We start from the raw sequence: 15,961 nt of genomic DNA on the forward strand, positions 1-15,961 counted from the left end.
TAAAACAAAAAAAAATGTAATACCCAAGCAAGCACACACACACACACACACACACACACACACACACACACAAAAGGAAAAAAAGAAAAAGAAAAAACTAACGAGCAAGTAAAAATTTTTTAAGCTGAACTAGGAAGCAATCAAGTGCAAAATAGTATAGATTAGCAACACCCCTGTAGACAAGGATCGCAAAATTTTACAATTTTTACTCCCAATCTAATAATATCACAGGGCGGAGGGAGGGTGGGCCCCACCATCCCCCCAGATTTTTGAAAATTTTGTTTCCTCCTTAACAAAATGTTATATATGATGCCCTGTCATTAACAAACCTTTCTCTCTAATTTATTCCTATGATCCTTTTAACACAGGTCTTTAGTTAGATAATTTTTTTCTAAATATTTTGTCCTTGTTAAAATAATTTTTTTTCTTTTTCAAATGTTCCCCACGCTATCTTTTTTTCCGAAGATGCTTGTAGTTTTGTGCTAAAATATCATTAAAGGTGGCATTTATAAATACTTAAACATCTTTTTTTCACAACTTTTTCAAATATTATTTTCTGCTATGTACAAATAATTTGTAGTCAAATTTGTCACATCAAAATTATTTGAAGTGTATTATATTTTGTTTCTTTTTTTTTATCATACTAAACGCATAAGAGAATAATAAATCAAGAATAAACTAACATTTATTGATTTTTTGTGGTTACGCACCAAAAAATTCAAGAAGCTAAATATGTAATGCTTCCAACTATGTAATGGTATAAGAGTTGGTAATTTGATAAAGGGAGAATGAGGGAAATAGGCTAATGTATAAGAAAAGTTAATAAATAAGTTAATGTGATGTAAATCTGGATTTATAACTAGCTGAAATTTCAAAAATACTCTCTTAGTAAATCCTTGATTTATCATTTATATCCGGGATTTACCATTAGATTTTTCATTTTTTTCCTAGGTATATTCGAGGTTTACCATCAGAATTTAGTGTTCTTTTTCAAGTGATTCTGACTTGGTAAGTCTTGGATACACCTAGATTTACCAAAAGAAAGGAGAAAAATGACAAGAAAGGGGTAAAATTAGAAAATTAAAAATTAAAAACGAGGAATAGTCTATTAATTTCTATACATTGGTAAATTAGCCATTTATTTTTATAAGTTTTAAATGTAGACCTATTTTCTACAATTTTCCTTTGATAAATAGAAAGGCTTTTTACGTTCTGAGCTAATGCTTCTAAAACAAAATCCTAACTCTACCAATGAATTGTCAAATTATATAACGTTACCATTAAAAACTTGTTAATATTATGTAATGATAGCATTTATCCAACTTGGTAGCATTTACCACTGAATTGATATTATCCCATATCTAATATCCTATGTAATATAAGATATCAAATAACCCTTTTTATTTATGATCTTATCATAATTACCAAATAAAAAATTAACGGAACTCATGGACAGATATATAATTAGAGAGATTAAATGGAATTTAAAATCCGTCTCTAATTACGAATATTATAGTGGAGGAAAAATCACATGAAAAATGGTTATAAACATACGAAATATTTTATTCGAACAATAATATATATATATATATATATATATGCATGCATGTACGTGCATTCAAGTTAATATCCGTTGGCTTCATCAGTGTTCAGAGGCTCTATAGCACCATTACTATACAACATTATGCCAAGAGAAGTTATAGGTGTTATTAGTAAAGAGAGTTGTAAGTAAAGCAGGTGGCAACAATGGATGATATACAGATGAACAATGCAGGGACTAAGGTGATGTTCAAGAGCATGCTCTCACCCAAGTACCCTGAAAGTGTTATTGTTCCGTCCGCCACTACTCGAGCCAGTGTACCGGCTTCTGTTGAAAGCAGTCCACCGTTGTAGGTCCCCCGAGAAAGCCTTGACGACATGACACGAGATAGGAGTGACAAATTCACACCTGAAATAGGTGTACTAGTTTAGAACTTAGAGTCATGTTGAAGCAGAAAATTACAACTTCCACAAAAAATACTTGAGATGTGACACAAATTATTACCTTCAAGGACTTCAGCTGACACAAATGTGATAAGGGCTGAGCCAACATATTGAGGCACAGAGTAAGGGATCAAGATATGGAAGCTTAGGAGTATGCCTAAGCATACCATGATTTCAGATGCCAGTAGAATTTGCCTGCAAACGGGCAAATTCGAGAAAAGAAAATTAAGAATCAGATAAAAAAAAAAAAACTTGCCTGCAAACGGGCAAATTTGAGAAAAGAAAATTAAGAATCAGATAAAAAAACAACGAAAGATAAATTTGGATCATAAAACTGAACTAGATTACATGAACCAGAAACATAAACTAGTTAAAATGTAAGAAGATGGTGTAATGGTGTGAAAATTTTGGCTCCTTCAATCAAATTAGATGGGTTGATGTGTTCTTATGATTCGTCGAGTGTTAGAAAGATTAGAACGATTTATCACTATAGAGTTCCAACATGGTTTATTTTTAACTCCTTGTAGTACAGTAAAGTATTTTATCATTACCAGAATTTGGTCAATGAAAACAGAAAAGAAAATTACATGAACCAGAAACATAAACTAGTTAAAATCTAAGAAGATGGTGTAATGGTGTGAAAATTTTGGCTCCTTTAATCAAATTAGATGGGTTGATGTGTTCTTATGATTCGTCGAGTGTTAGAAAAATTAGAACGATTTATCACTATAGAGTTCCAACATGGTTTATTTTTAACTCCTTGTAGTACAATAAAGTATTTTATCATTACCAGAATTTGGTCAATGAAAACAGAAAAGAAAAACTAAAATGAAACAATCTAATAGAAAATAATCTTGGCATACTCCAGCCTACCTTGCATATAAAAAGAAACAAAGTCCAAATATCATTTTAACAATGAAACACTAAAGTGTGTGGTGATGAGAGATTACCTTTCTTCGAATATGTTGCTGATATAGTTGCCGACGATAATGTTTACTGGGAGCACTGTCAGGCCAAGACATGCAAGAAAGATGGCCACGCTGCTTGTCGACCAGACGAAATAGTAGCCAGTGATGACACTTGACTCAGCAAGTAAAATCTCCATTGCATACTTTAGCATAAAATATATAAACAGTTGAACCTGATAAAAATTGCAATTTTTAAAAATTAACTGATTAAGAAAAGTACAAAATTGTTAGAGCATATCAGGTTTGTTAGAAATGGGAAAAAATATAAACCTTTACTGATGGTGTAAGTAATTTATATGCTGACATAATTGAATCAACTGGTTTCTGGATTTCCTCAGAATTTTGTTCAGCATCATCACAATCTTGGACTTCATCTTCATCTGGTTGATTAGCTTCAGAGTGCATTAGTAACGGTTGTGTGCTTCCATTTTCCACAGCTACGTTTATAAACTGCCCTGCTCCAAAGAAACATTTCTAGTTAAAGCTTTTCCTATAAAAAACAAAAAAAATGTATTTGTCAGTATAATTTTAATGTATCTCCATCGTTACCAATGTCTTTATTATCCAGCTTAGCCTGACTCATGTGTGGAGATTTCCCTGTGAAAGATGTTAATCTCATCACTTCATCTAGCTTCGAATCTCAAAAGAAAATAAAAGAAGTTCAACAAGAGAGGAGAGATATTGTTGACATACCAGAATTAGATTCTTGTGATGTGAGATCTTTACTAATCTGGTGAGAAGGCTCTTTAAAAGAAATCCACAACCACAATACATAGATAAGCCATGCAAGAGCCATAAACCAACCGGGTAAGGTATCCTCATTGAATGTGAATTTGTAAATCTTGAAGTTAGTTTGAAACAAACAAGCAAGAGCAGGACCACATGCCATTCCGAGCGCACTTGCACTGACGAAACCAGCGGAAGCCTGCATTCGCAGCTTAAGTGGTACGCAATCGCTGATATAACGCCTATTAACTGCTCGAGCCGAACCTAACCTGTTTCACATTGTCAATTAGTACAACTTTGTTTACTGAAAGGTGTTACAAAACTTGAATATTTATTATGAATAAATGAATAACAAAAGCAAAAAGAACATATTTTTGAGCATAGTCATTAATCGTGTAGAAATCTATTGTACTCTATACGCAACTCTAGTTTAAGATAAATTATTTGACAGAGAACCATGGTATTTAGGCTAACCTTCACTGCTCTTTACATACTTGGTCTAAAATTTAAACAAACAATACCCCTAAAGAGATTGTCACATTTCAGTTTCATAATTTTTCTTGATTCTGATTTTCGAAACCCTATCATAAATATGATGGTGCACAAAAGTACTGAATAATAAACAAAAAAGAGGAGCAAATCTGATAGGAACTGAAAGTTAGGTGGTTAAGTGATTTTTTAGTTGTTGCTACTTGTATTTTCTTAAGCAGTTAGTTATCAGTTTGTTAGAGGGGTTAGTATTATTAGGAGAAAGGTTAGTAGTCAGGGAATTAGTGAATTGAAGTGCGATTTAGTCTCTAGGGAGAGATCAAAGCCTCTTGAAAGCTTTGAAACTACCTCGTATTCCATTATTTCTGTTTTACTTCTTTAATACAAAATCAGTTTAATTTCTTTTGTATCTTGGTTCTTATCAAAACCACAAGCTGCCTATATCTAGTTGATTCTGTCGGAGACTTCTAAGGTGAATCATTTTGTCTTACAATCTGTAATTTTCATGACATACATTAATTCTCTGTCAAACATAATTCAATCTTATTCATTTTTACTAAGCTCACTGTGAACTTTTCAATTACTTGCTTAGTTTCTACTCTTTAATTCAGAATAGTCTACATTTTAAAGTACGGATACAGAGGTATTATTAAAGAAGTACAAGTTACAATACTCCAGTAAAAGCATATGGCAAAACAAAAAATACTTATTACTGTAGTCAGTGATCAACAATAAACTGTAAGTGTTAGTGTGTTACTATTAAGGAATAAAGGAAATATAAATACTCACCCACAAAAAAACCGACCAATCAAAAGAACCTGTATTGAGTTAAGATCATAAGCCAGTGCATATAAGGTGTTTCCCACAAAAAGAATGATGCTACTAAATACAAGCGGTCTCATGTAGGATCTATTCGACCACGCACTGAAATACACTGATGAGAACACCTGAGCAATGGCCATTGAACCGATCACTACACCACAGACGGTGACTGCAGCTCCGAGGGTCAGAGAGTAGTGGTCAGCTGTTGGAACAATTATATATGTATTGACCATGTATAGAAATGTGTTTGCCAAGTTCAAGAGAAGTGATATAAAATGATATCTCTGGTCATCGACATCTTCCTCGGACGGTGTTGGCAACTCCTCTGGGAAAATAAGTGCATGCCTTCCCAAGAAGTGGAGGAAATTTGTTGAGTTTGATAACCTCTCAACAGCTGCCTTGATGGAATGAACAATTGGATCCTGCAGATCAAAGAGATCATTTTGATTGCATCTTCTTATGTAACCAAGTATGCATACCAATAAGGAAAAAGTTTATCAGATTTACTAAAATGAATGTGACCAAGATTTCGATGCTAAACCATCGCAATACCACTCATCAACAAATAAACTACATGCATTCCATATCACCTAACTGCATTGTGAATTTTGTTGGAACTTAACATTGTTGACTCAGTTTTGTGCTTCACAATTTACATGTTCAGTAGTGTTAGGCATGCATTACAAATAAGTCAAGGTAAAGAACTCCAGACGGGTCTTTTTATTTTGTCATGGTATGTACTTAAGAATGGTTAAATCAGAATACAACTTAAATCAGAAGAGGAGAGCTAGGATCCCAAATATTTAATACTAACTCATGTGGCAACAAAGTGTCATCTTTCCATTAGTAGATGCAAGGTTTTAATATTTATTGACGTGACAAATTTTTAAACACCTACCAATGAAAAAAAAAAGAAAAAGAAAAAGAAAGACAACACAGATGCTATTAGAAAGTCGGGATGCCTAGCATTATTCTAATCAGAATGCATTAAAATTGAGTAACAACATTGCATATAATACTTTGGATGGATATGAGAGTAAACCGAATGAGAAAACGCAGGCTGATCATATATAGAGATGTAGCTTCCATGATTGTCTTTAAGATCTTGAAGTTCCGCAAGATTGCGAGATATGGCTCCAACAACCGCCCCAACACCCTGTAATATTGGCCGTTAAATTTTTTTTTTCCCCCCTTTAATTTGGCTGAATTACATTTGACTAAGTTGAAAGAAGAAAGAAAAGACTTAATGTCACTAACTTGATAATAAAAGCGCTTATAGTATAGCACATAATTACCACATGCTTGAAGACTTGGCGCAACTGGGAGTAAGGATGATCAGAACGAGTTTTGACATAGTAATCAGTAAATTTATAGCCACAGCGTTTGTCAAACTTCTTCAAGATCTTGCGAAGACCGATAGCATTCATTTCAACAAAAAAGAGAAGCCTCGAAAGGTCTCTTCCAACAGCTCTGTATGCTTCTTGTACTTCTGATATGTCTTTCCCATCTGATTGCTGTGAGAGTGCATCATGCTGTGAGAGTGCATCATACTGTGCTCTGAGATTCGATAGCCTGCTTGCAAGCAATCCTTGTTGTTCCAAAAGAAACAGAACAATCTTCTCTATCTGAGGATTAGACATGAAACAAAGACCCTTATTTTGTTATAATTCTTAAGGGTATTTGCACAGTTGGACAAAATTTTCCTTTCAAGAAAAAAAGAAAAGTGTGTAACTTAATTTTTTTTTATTTACCTCCGCTTTTTAGTGAATTCTTAAGGGATTAGACATTTTGCACTCTAAAAAATAACCTCAAAATACTAAAAAACCATTTCTAAAAACGACAGGATACTAATTCTAAATTATTAAAAATATAAAGTACTAAAAGATAATTACGCTATAACTGAAGGTACCAATATGAAATTTTCCTTTCATATTAAATCAGTAGAAAGATCTTTTTTTTTTTTTTTTTAAAAAAAAGTCACTCTTTATGGAAAAATTAAAGAAAACAAAAGGTGCTGATAAGCCATGCAAAACTTTGATGTATTCCCCTCTATACTACACCTAATCATGGTGTCTAATCATAGTTGCATCTAAAGAAAATTTACAATTTTCATATCTGTTATCCAGTTACCTGACTATCCAGCAACCTTGAGAAGTCTTTAAGAACATGAGGGCGATCTTGTGCTCTGAGCTGAATTTGTTGCGAATAACGGTTTACTTTCTTCTTCATGAGCTTGTAGTTGATATAGTATCTGAAATACAAAAACAAGAGCACATATACAAGAATGATTTCATGTTTAGGAATAAAAAAAGAGTATCACTTCTTGGCATGATTATTAACCTGTTAAACTCCTCCCAAGAAAGGGAAGGCCTCTTTCTGATGAACTAATTTACAACTTACAAGAAGACTTGTTTCTCTAAAATATCATAGGAAATCATAGACGATTTATTTCGTGGAAAAAGATACCACTCTGGTTCTGTACGAAATTTTATAGACTAACAAAGAAATGTGTTTGCCAAATTTTAGGCTCAATTCTAAATAAGAATCCCAACTGAAAACTATCCTGTTTTACCAGGCTGATAAACCTTCTTTTTGCAACATATTACATGGAGAAATCCATAGTTTTTGTGAAGTTCATTTGAGAATTTCAGATAGCATCATCGTTAGCATTACTTTCAGACGAAAAAAAGGACACACACACACCAAAACTTTAAAAACTAAAATAAAATAACAGGAAAGGAAAGGCAACCCAAACAACACCACCAAATAGTTCAGTAGCCTTTCTAGCGCGCGAAAAAAAAAAAAAAAAAAAAAAAAAAAAAAAAAAAAGGGTTAAAAAAAAAAAAAAAAAAAAAAAAAAAAAAAAAAAATAGGCTTCTAGAAAAATTTAGTAAAACATACCCTTGCCATTCTTGAATTTGTGATTCTCTCAGCTTCTTCCCAAAGGCAACCATTCGTCAAAGAAAAGATAAGTGCCGAAAGAAAGTTATCAACCTCTGAAAATATATTAGAACAGAACAGAAAAGTTAGGTCGCAGTATGACTAAGGACACAATATCTGTCCTTAAAACTTAAAAGGGAAGTGCCGAAGTGGCAAAATGTGAAGCAAATCACAAAAAGGGAATAGAAATCTAATCCTCTCTCTCTCCCTCTCTGATTGGTCAATCAGCAGAAGGAAATTTCTAACTTAATTTCCACCCAAGAGTATGAAAACCAAAAGTAGAGGAACCACTTATGAAAACTAAAAGTAGAGGAAGCACTAACGACAATCATCAATGCCTAATCCTTAATGGGTGATTCAGAGAAATCTTAATCTCTGTAAGAAATGTTTGCTCTTTGAGGGCTAAAGAAAGACGGAGGAAAAGAAAAGAAAAAAAAAAAAAAACTGAAATTAGATTCTCTTTAACTTTATCCCTCAACGAACACAACCAGACGAACTGAGCGAAGAGAGAAAAAAAATATAGTTGCAGTATAACGTATTAATTATGAGAGTCTTGAGTTAAAAGGAGTGGAAGCAGAGGAAAAGAAGAACATGGGAATAATAATCCAAACAAGTTGCAAGTTTCATGCGATTTCCAAAATCCTTGATAAAGACGTGACGCTAGTTCTAATGCAAACGACAGTGTCTGTATTTGTTGTGAGAGAGAGAGAGAGAGACGTATTGAATCTCGCGCGAAATTTAGTTAATGTAGTTAGAAAATAAAATTCTATATATGAGAACGAGTATACAGCCACGTGATATTTGACTATCTTACTAAGCATTGACTCACTTACCCTTCTAAGAAGAAACATGCCCTTAGCACCATTAGTCCTAGAACCGTTGGATTCCGCTTTATTTGTGGGTTGGAACGAATAATGGGCTTTAAGTACAAATACTAACAAAACAAAACAAAAAAGTGAAAGAAGCTTGCTCTGGCAAGCTTACCTCAGGTGCAGCATTAACAAAAGAAATTGAGGGCTGCCGTGACTTGTAGCCGAGAAAACTAGAGAAAGAGAAGGGAAGAAAAGGAGAGAGAGAAAGAGAAAATGAGTAGGATTTTCGTGCTTGTGCAAGACGATTTTGTGGCGAAACGTTATCGGTTTCGGCTCAAATTTAACGTAGAGAATCCTTGTGGTAAGCTCTTCCAATCTACTGGACTTGATTTCTCATTTAGCCTCTCTTTAATACTCTCTTGAGTACTCCTATTTTAGTGAGACTTAAGTTTTTCTTTAGTGTTATTATTATTATTCATCTTTAATGATGATGTCTATATTGTTGGCGAACCAATAATAGTGTTTCTTAATGATATTATTGTTGTGAGCCTCTAGTTTGATTTTAGAGAAAAACTTTGTAATCTCATTATTAATATAGTGGAAGAAATTTAAGTGGTCTAAGGGTCTCATAGTTTTTACTCTCAATTTGAAAGGTTTTTTACGCTAAAAATTAGTGTTTCATTTGTGGTTGATTATTTTGATTAATTGGTGCATTAGTTGTTTTATTTTGTTGGCATTTTGTTTGAGATCCTATTTTAACACACAAAGAAAAAAATTTTTATTCCGCAATAGTTAGCATTAGTTTTCCCAACAAGAACAATGTTACAATTTACCAATAGTGCTGCCACATGCTAATAATAGAATGCGGATCCAACATTTTATTAGTTTTGGTGTTAAACACAAGTGATGTAAATATTTTTTAGTATTGAGCACTATGATAGAAAATGAATAGCAGACCCACATTCCACTACTTTTTTAGTAGTGTGTGATGTTAGATATCTTTAGTGTCCTTAAAGTCTAACATTGTTCATGCATCCCTTGTGGGCACACATTACAAATCCTGCCTTCTTTTTTTTTTTTTTTGCCTCCTTTTTTTTATTATTATTTTTTTGTTTTGGATTTTCACTTTGGCTATAAAGATTGTACAATATGGTTTCCAAAAATGAAAACGATAATAATGAGAAAAAATGTAGTTGGAAGAAACTTCTGTAATTCCATAAAAAATTGTGGTAGAATATAAAATGTACACGCACATATATTAAAGGAAAATATATTATAAAGTATGAAAAAAGCAATATAAATACTAATTCAATCCACCCTATAATAGGAGAAATGATACTAATAAACAACCAATTCTATCAATAAATTCGAATGAAGCATTAAGAAAAATAATATGTAGCGGACTTTATAAATGGGAAACACCTAAAAAGGTACACTAAAAATCGAACACACACGTGACTTTTCAACAAATGCTCTATTGTTGATAGAAAAATTCTATCAACCAGTGTCAACAAATCTATAGCACCAAAAATATAAAAAAGGAGGGCGAAGAAATAAATTTTATGGATGAAAAAGACCACCAAACACTAAACAAATGAGACGACGCCATAAATTAATGAGGATAAGAACCATCATCATTACAAATTAAAAAAAAAAAAAAAAAAAAAAAAAAAAAAAAAAAAACACTAAGAAGAGCGTGACTCCTCAAAACGAGAGAAAGAAAATGAAAGGAATGACAAGTAGTTGGCAAACATGTGCCGGCGACGATTACTAAGGCTGATGCATACACCGTAAGATGACTCCATAATTCCTCATGTGGACCAAAACCTCCGGGGTAGTCGAGACGAAGATGAACATGCCTAAAAATGCCTCACAACCAACATAGAACCCCGTCCCTATCTCATATTTGTTCCAGAAATCCTCTTGCTCTGTGGATGGCATGAAACTTAATGGTCAGGTAGCCAGGTGGTGCACCACCCTCCTGCCAAGAATGCTACTATATTTCTCTCACTCACCCTCTATTTTTTATTTTTTATTTTTTATTTTTTATTTTTTATTTTTTATTTTTTTAGAGGAACAAGCATAAAACATAAAGAGCATAGCCTTCATCACAAATTAGGACCAAAGACAGGAGCTCGCCTCCAAAACAAACTCATGAACAATATTGAAGTCAAATTTTATCAAACTTGCCCCAATCAATCAATCAATCAATAAGACAAACATGTGCACCAATATATGCATTGATCACACATGTATAAACATAGAAATGACATACTTTGATGTTTTTTAGGTGGTTTGGATACGCATCAGATTGAGTGTTTTAACTCTTGGGAAGTGGAAAAATCACAGCCAAGCACGATATCTTAATCTAGTTACAAAATATCTGCATCTTTTATTATTGTTTTCTGCCCCGCCATTTTGGAAAAGTGACACCTTTTGCGCCTTATGCTTGTCATTTCTATGTAACTTTAGCTTCATTATTTTAGAAAGGAAATAAAGCTGGTCTTAGATACAACTGCTTTTTGTGCATGCACTTTTTTTTTTTTTTTTCCCTCTCATTGTAAAAAGTTTTTCTGATATTCCTTTTTTCCCTTCTTCAAATTGTTGTTAAAAGCCATGAGTCTACTTGGGGAAACCAAAACTGAAATGGGTGTGGTCCAGAGCTAAGCTTAAGCTTAACATTTAAGGCAAAGTCCAAGTGCCACAGAATGAAAGAAACGCAGACTTAAAAAAAAAAAAAAAAAAAAAAAAAATTTCTTGGAAAGGAAGTAACGCAGAAATTCTTAGTAAAGTAAATGTTGCATTTCAATACAGGTCTTTTCTTGTTATCCCATGTCACATTTGTCTATAAGTCAAGAAACTTGATCAAATATTAGCCTACTAAAACTAGACAAAGTCAATACATTGAAAAAAAAAACCAAAAACAAAAAACAAAAAACAAAACTAAATAAGGGATTTATCCTATCTTTATATGGTTGAATTCCCTGAGAAAACTAAGATTTATATACACAAGAGGCAAATTTCCAAACCAAAAGTTGGAGCCCATCTAAGTCAGTTAGACCCCATGTCCTATTCCTCTCTCTCTCTTTTTTTTCTGTATTCCATAAAAATGAAACTAATTATTCATTTTTAGTTAGGGAATGACAATAATATATTACACACACATGTCTAACGTCTGCTCAAAATAATCTAGTCTAGCAGATTCCAAAAATCACAAAGTGTACATGGCAAAAATAAGAGTATTTGGATTAAACACGCATTCATGGGGGGACAGAAGGGAGAGAATAGATGAATAAATTCAAATATGAAGAAAATCAAATTGTCTTAAACAAAGTTATTCTTCTGACACAGGGAAGAAGTAGGAATCAGTTGAACTATAGTATTTTTATATAGAAGTGGAAATCAAAACTATCTGAGTTCCAAATTTTAGTAGTAACATATGGGCTTCACATTTTGATTCGATTTTGTTTATTTTGTCTTAGATGATTTCTTATTCATCCAAAGGAACAAAAGAACCAAAAAACAAAAACAGTTCGTGTATTAGTTTTTTTATCAGTTGCATGACAATGGCTAAGTTTGTGAACATGGGCAATCTTGTGAAGCTTAAAAAATTTTCCAAGTATGCCAACAACCAAAAAACATGCAGAAAATACTTACAGTTTTAGAACTCTCATGAAGTACTCAATAATGATCATCAGCTGCAGAATCTTCCTTTGGATGTCAAATTTGTCTTCAAGTTCAAACCAAAAAGCTGTAAAATAGTTTAGTTCGGTGCGGAAAGGACAAAAAGCTAGAGATGAAGAAGAGTGGGGAAGTTGGTTGATTCTTGCACTTGTGGGAGTGCTTTGTGCAATATAAGTTCTGAGAATAAAACAAAATACTTTTTCAAGAGTTATTTGCTACCAATCAACTCCAACCGAGTCACTACCACCTTCCTCTCACTTGGCTTTTAGAAGAATGAAAGGCCTTACAAACTCAACCATGTAACAACACCTTCATTGTGTGGTAGAGAACAAGGAAAAAACTTGTGTTTCTTCCCCGTCTTCCTTTTCATTCTTGTTCCCTACATTATTAATTTACCGATCCATTTTAAAAACTTAAAACTGTTAGGAGGTGGACTAATAATAATTTAATACTTTAACACTCTCCCTCACATGTGGGCTGGACAATACGCAATCATATGGGTAAATTAATTAAAAAACTCAACACGTGAATATTTAAACCCGATATATATTAATTATTAAAAACCCAATACATTATGACAATTTAAATAGGAATAAAGAGTGCAATTACGGAAGTTTGAACTCAGAACCTCCCGTTTTGATATCATGTTAGTTTATCAATCTATCTTAAAAATTTAAACTGTTACGATAAGGACCAACGATAGTTTAATACTTTAACAAATATAATTATACTTTCTAGAAACAAACTAGACTAGTACCAATTATGATTCCCTCTTTACCATCAAAGTGATGGCCATTATTATTACTTCCGAGAACTATTTTTGGACTATCGTGGTAATTTTCATTAAGTTGGAGTGATGTTTCATCTCTTAATTTTAGAGTTGTATATTGGGGCGGGGCCAACTCTCGTCTCTTTTAGTTTGATTTCAGTCGCTTAAATATTTAAATCGTGTTTTGAGTCTAAAATGTAATCGAGCCTAGCCTTAATTAGAGTGTTTTTCAATTTATTTTTTGAGACGATTACAGAACTTACTCTTAGAAGTATATGAGTCTAAATTTTTATTATGTACTATTGATTAATACCATTTTAACAGTATTTTATTAAAAGGATATTAATTAAGAGTAATTGATAAAAATTAAGATCTATACAATCTAAAAAAGTATTTGTCTTCTTTTATTTTTTTTAAAAAATTTTCAAATATAAAAGGCAAGCAAACCGGTCCGCATGAGATGTTTTGGCCCAGATGAGTTCGGACCATTCGACTCATCAAGTTTCGACAGTATCGCATAAACTTGCATCTCTATCCAACTCAATAGCTATGACTTGATGTGAATAATTTTTTAATGTATAGAAAACTTTTTAATCATACTAAAAAATAGTTATGGTTAGTCCTCCCCCAAGTGTTTTTCTACCAAAAAATTAAATATTTCCTGTCTCATGTTAGGAAAGCAAAATCCGTCTCCTTTAATTACTCGACGGAGAAAGGTAGTGGGACAACAACAAAAAAACTTTTGGAGCAAATATTAAAGAAAGATCTTAAAATAAGATAAAAGTTGGCAAATAAATGTCATACACGTTTCAAGTGTCATGTGAGATCAAACACGAGCCTATAGCTAGTAGCATTTATTATGTTTTAGGAACATGATTTTTCTAGTGGAACATATCTCGTATGTCAATGTCATGTAAGATGTTGCTTCAATTACAAGAAGACAGGGAACATAATTGGGTAAATTTTAATGTGACGTACTTCGTGTCTCATTTGCCGTATCCATTGTCATGTTCTTTATCTCATTTGATGTATATATATGGTCCACAACGAATATTCCGAGTAAAAAATTTGTATCCTCACTTTCTAAGTTGTGTGACACTGAAATAAAATTTTTAACATTTTTTATATTTTAAACTCAAGATTATTTAGGACAAAAGGATAGTATGTGTAGACAATTTGTTTGAGAAAAATGTCGACAAATTTCCACAGGATGTCAATTTTAAATTCCGAATCCTAATTTGTATAGGTGTGGTCGATAAGTAAGGATTAAATTTAGCCACGAACCTAGTTGAGATCTGTTTTACTAATGAAAGTTCCTTTTCAGCCACACACACAAAAAAAAAAAAAAAAAAAAAAAATCTGTTTTACTTCTGATTTGGTTTTATAGATCACTCGGGGTAAGTAAGATATGTATCCTGTGGTGGCAATCTGCTTTTGTCTTGGAAAACAATATATAAATACCATTTTTCTGAGACCCAACTACCCAACTTTTGAACACTGAGCAAAAAGATCACTCATAAGAGGAACTAGAAAAAACCGATTTTGCAACACAGAGAAAAAGGAAAAGGAAACTATCAAAATAACCATTAAATATTTTCAAGTGGTTTTGAAGTTGAATCATCCAATTACCTTTTGGAGTTTAAGAATGGTGTTCAATTTCAAACATTCGTGGCATCTTTATTTACTTCCACTCCGTATGAGAAAAGTTGTAATTGCCTTAGCTAACAAAATACGAAACAAGAATTGTATGGTAAATTATGCAAACAAGAATAATTGATATTTTCTTTAAAGACGCGCACTCTAATATACGCATTAAAATATTTAAATTTATATGTAAGAAATATCGCCGGATTAAATTTATGTATAGTCTTTAATTGTCTGAATAATTAAAATATCAACTTAATTATGCAAACAAGAATAATTGATATTTTTTTTTAGAGACACACACTCTAATATACGCACAAAAATATTTAAATTTATATGTAAGAAGAAATGTCGCCAGATCAAATACATGTATAGTCTTTAATTGTCTGAATATAAAAAATATCAACTTAAATTAAATATGATAATTTAACAAATAAAAAGTTGTCATTAAAAACTATATCTTATTAATGTGTATTTTTTCTTATTTCCCTATCAGCCAATTTTCCTTAAAAATTGAGGTTTTTAATTCTTGCCATCATGGCAGCTTTTCAAATTTTGTTAAACTGTTGTCAATGTCTGCATTCGCATCGGGCTGACTCATTGGAAATGTCATTTTCGGCCCCCAGTGTACCACAGTTAATCTAGTGAAAGCCTAATAAATAGTGAGTATTATGAGATGAACGGTCTTCCGACAACACAGGGCTTAAAATTAGTTTCTTCTCATAGTAAAAGTAGATTTTACTGTTTAATAAATTTTCTTAAAAGTGTTTTTTAAAGAATTTTTAAAGAATTTATAGTCAAAATCAGAAACAGTCTAAAGACAACTTTAACTATTAGATTATGTGGAAATCAACATAATACAATTAATAAAATTTTCATAATACTCATAATACTTCTAATGAAATTTTTAATTTTTAATTTTCTCAATCTAAAATTCATACTCGAAATATAATATAATATAATATAATAATACAACAAAATAATATAATATAATAGTAATATTGTAACAAATAATATCATAATTATAATATGATATTATTATTATTATTTTATGATATTATTATTATTTTATAATAATATTATATATTATATTGTATTGATATAATTATATTTATTTTATTAAT

The 15,961-nt window shown here is 32.0% G+C and overlaps 1 protein-coding gene across 3 annotated transcripts; it reads right to left on the bottom strand.

Annotated features, from left to right (window-relative positions):
• Window positions 1–1,636: 1,636 nt before the first annotated feature.
• LOC21407384 (SPX domain-containing membrane protein At4g22990) lies at window positions 1,637–12,452 on the bottom strand. 3 transcript variants are annotated; one of them, XM_024163201.1, is made up of 12 exons: window positions 12,398–12,452; window positions 7,890–7,984; window positions 7,119–7,239; window positions 6,284–6,613; window positions 6,031–6,144; window positions 4,956–5,410; window positions 3,645–3,946; window positions 3,501–3,548; window positions 3,222–3,406; window positions 2,934–3,124; window positions 2,045–2,178; window positions 1,637–1,948 (listed from the first exon to the last, which is right to left on the bottom strand). In XM_024163201.1, the coding sequence occupies exons 2-12, from the start codon at window positions 7,940–7,942 to the stop codon at window positions 1,710–1,712; spliced, it is 2,172 nt and encodes a 723-aa protein (XP_024018969.1). In that variant the 5' UTR covers window positions 7,943–7,984; window positions 12,398–12,452; the 3' UTR covers window positions 1,637–1,709. The 3 variants fall into 3 exon arrangements, with proteins under 3 accessions (XP_024018969.1, XP_024018970.1, XP_010092755.1); XM_024163202.1 differs by lacking the exon at window positions 12,398–12,452 and adding an exon at window positions 8,762–8,810; XM_010094453.2 differs by lacking the exon at window positions 12,398–12,452 and having other exon boundaries at window positions 7,890–8,204.
• Window positions 12,453–15,961: the final 3,509 nt, after the last annotated feature.

The sequence above is a fragment of the Morus notabilis genome, unplaced genomic scaffold (assembly GCF_000414095.1).
Source record: "Morus notabilis unplaced genomic scaffold, ASM41409v2 Scaffold98, whole genome shotgun sequence".
In the NCBI taxonomy this organism is placed as follows: Eukaryota; Viridiplantae; Streptophyta; class Magnoliopsida; order Rosales; family Moraceae; genus Morus; species Morus notabilis.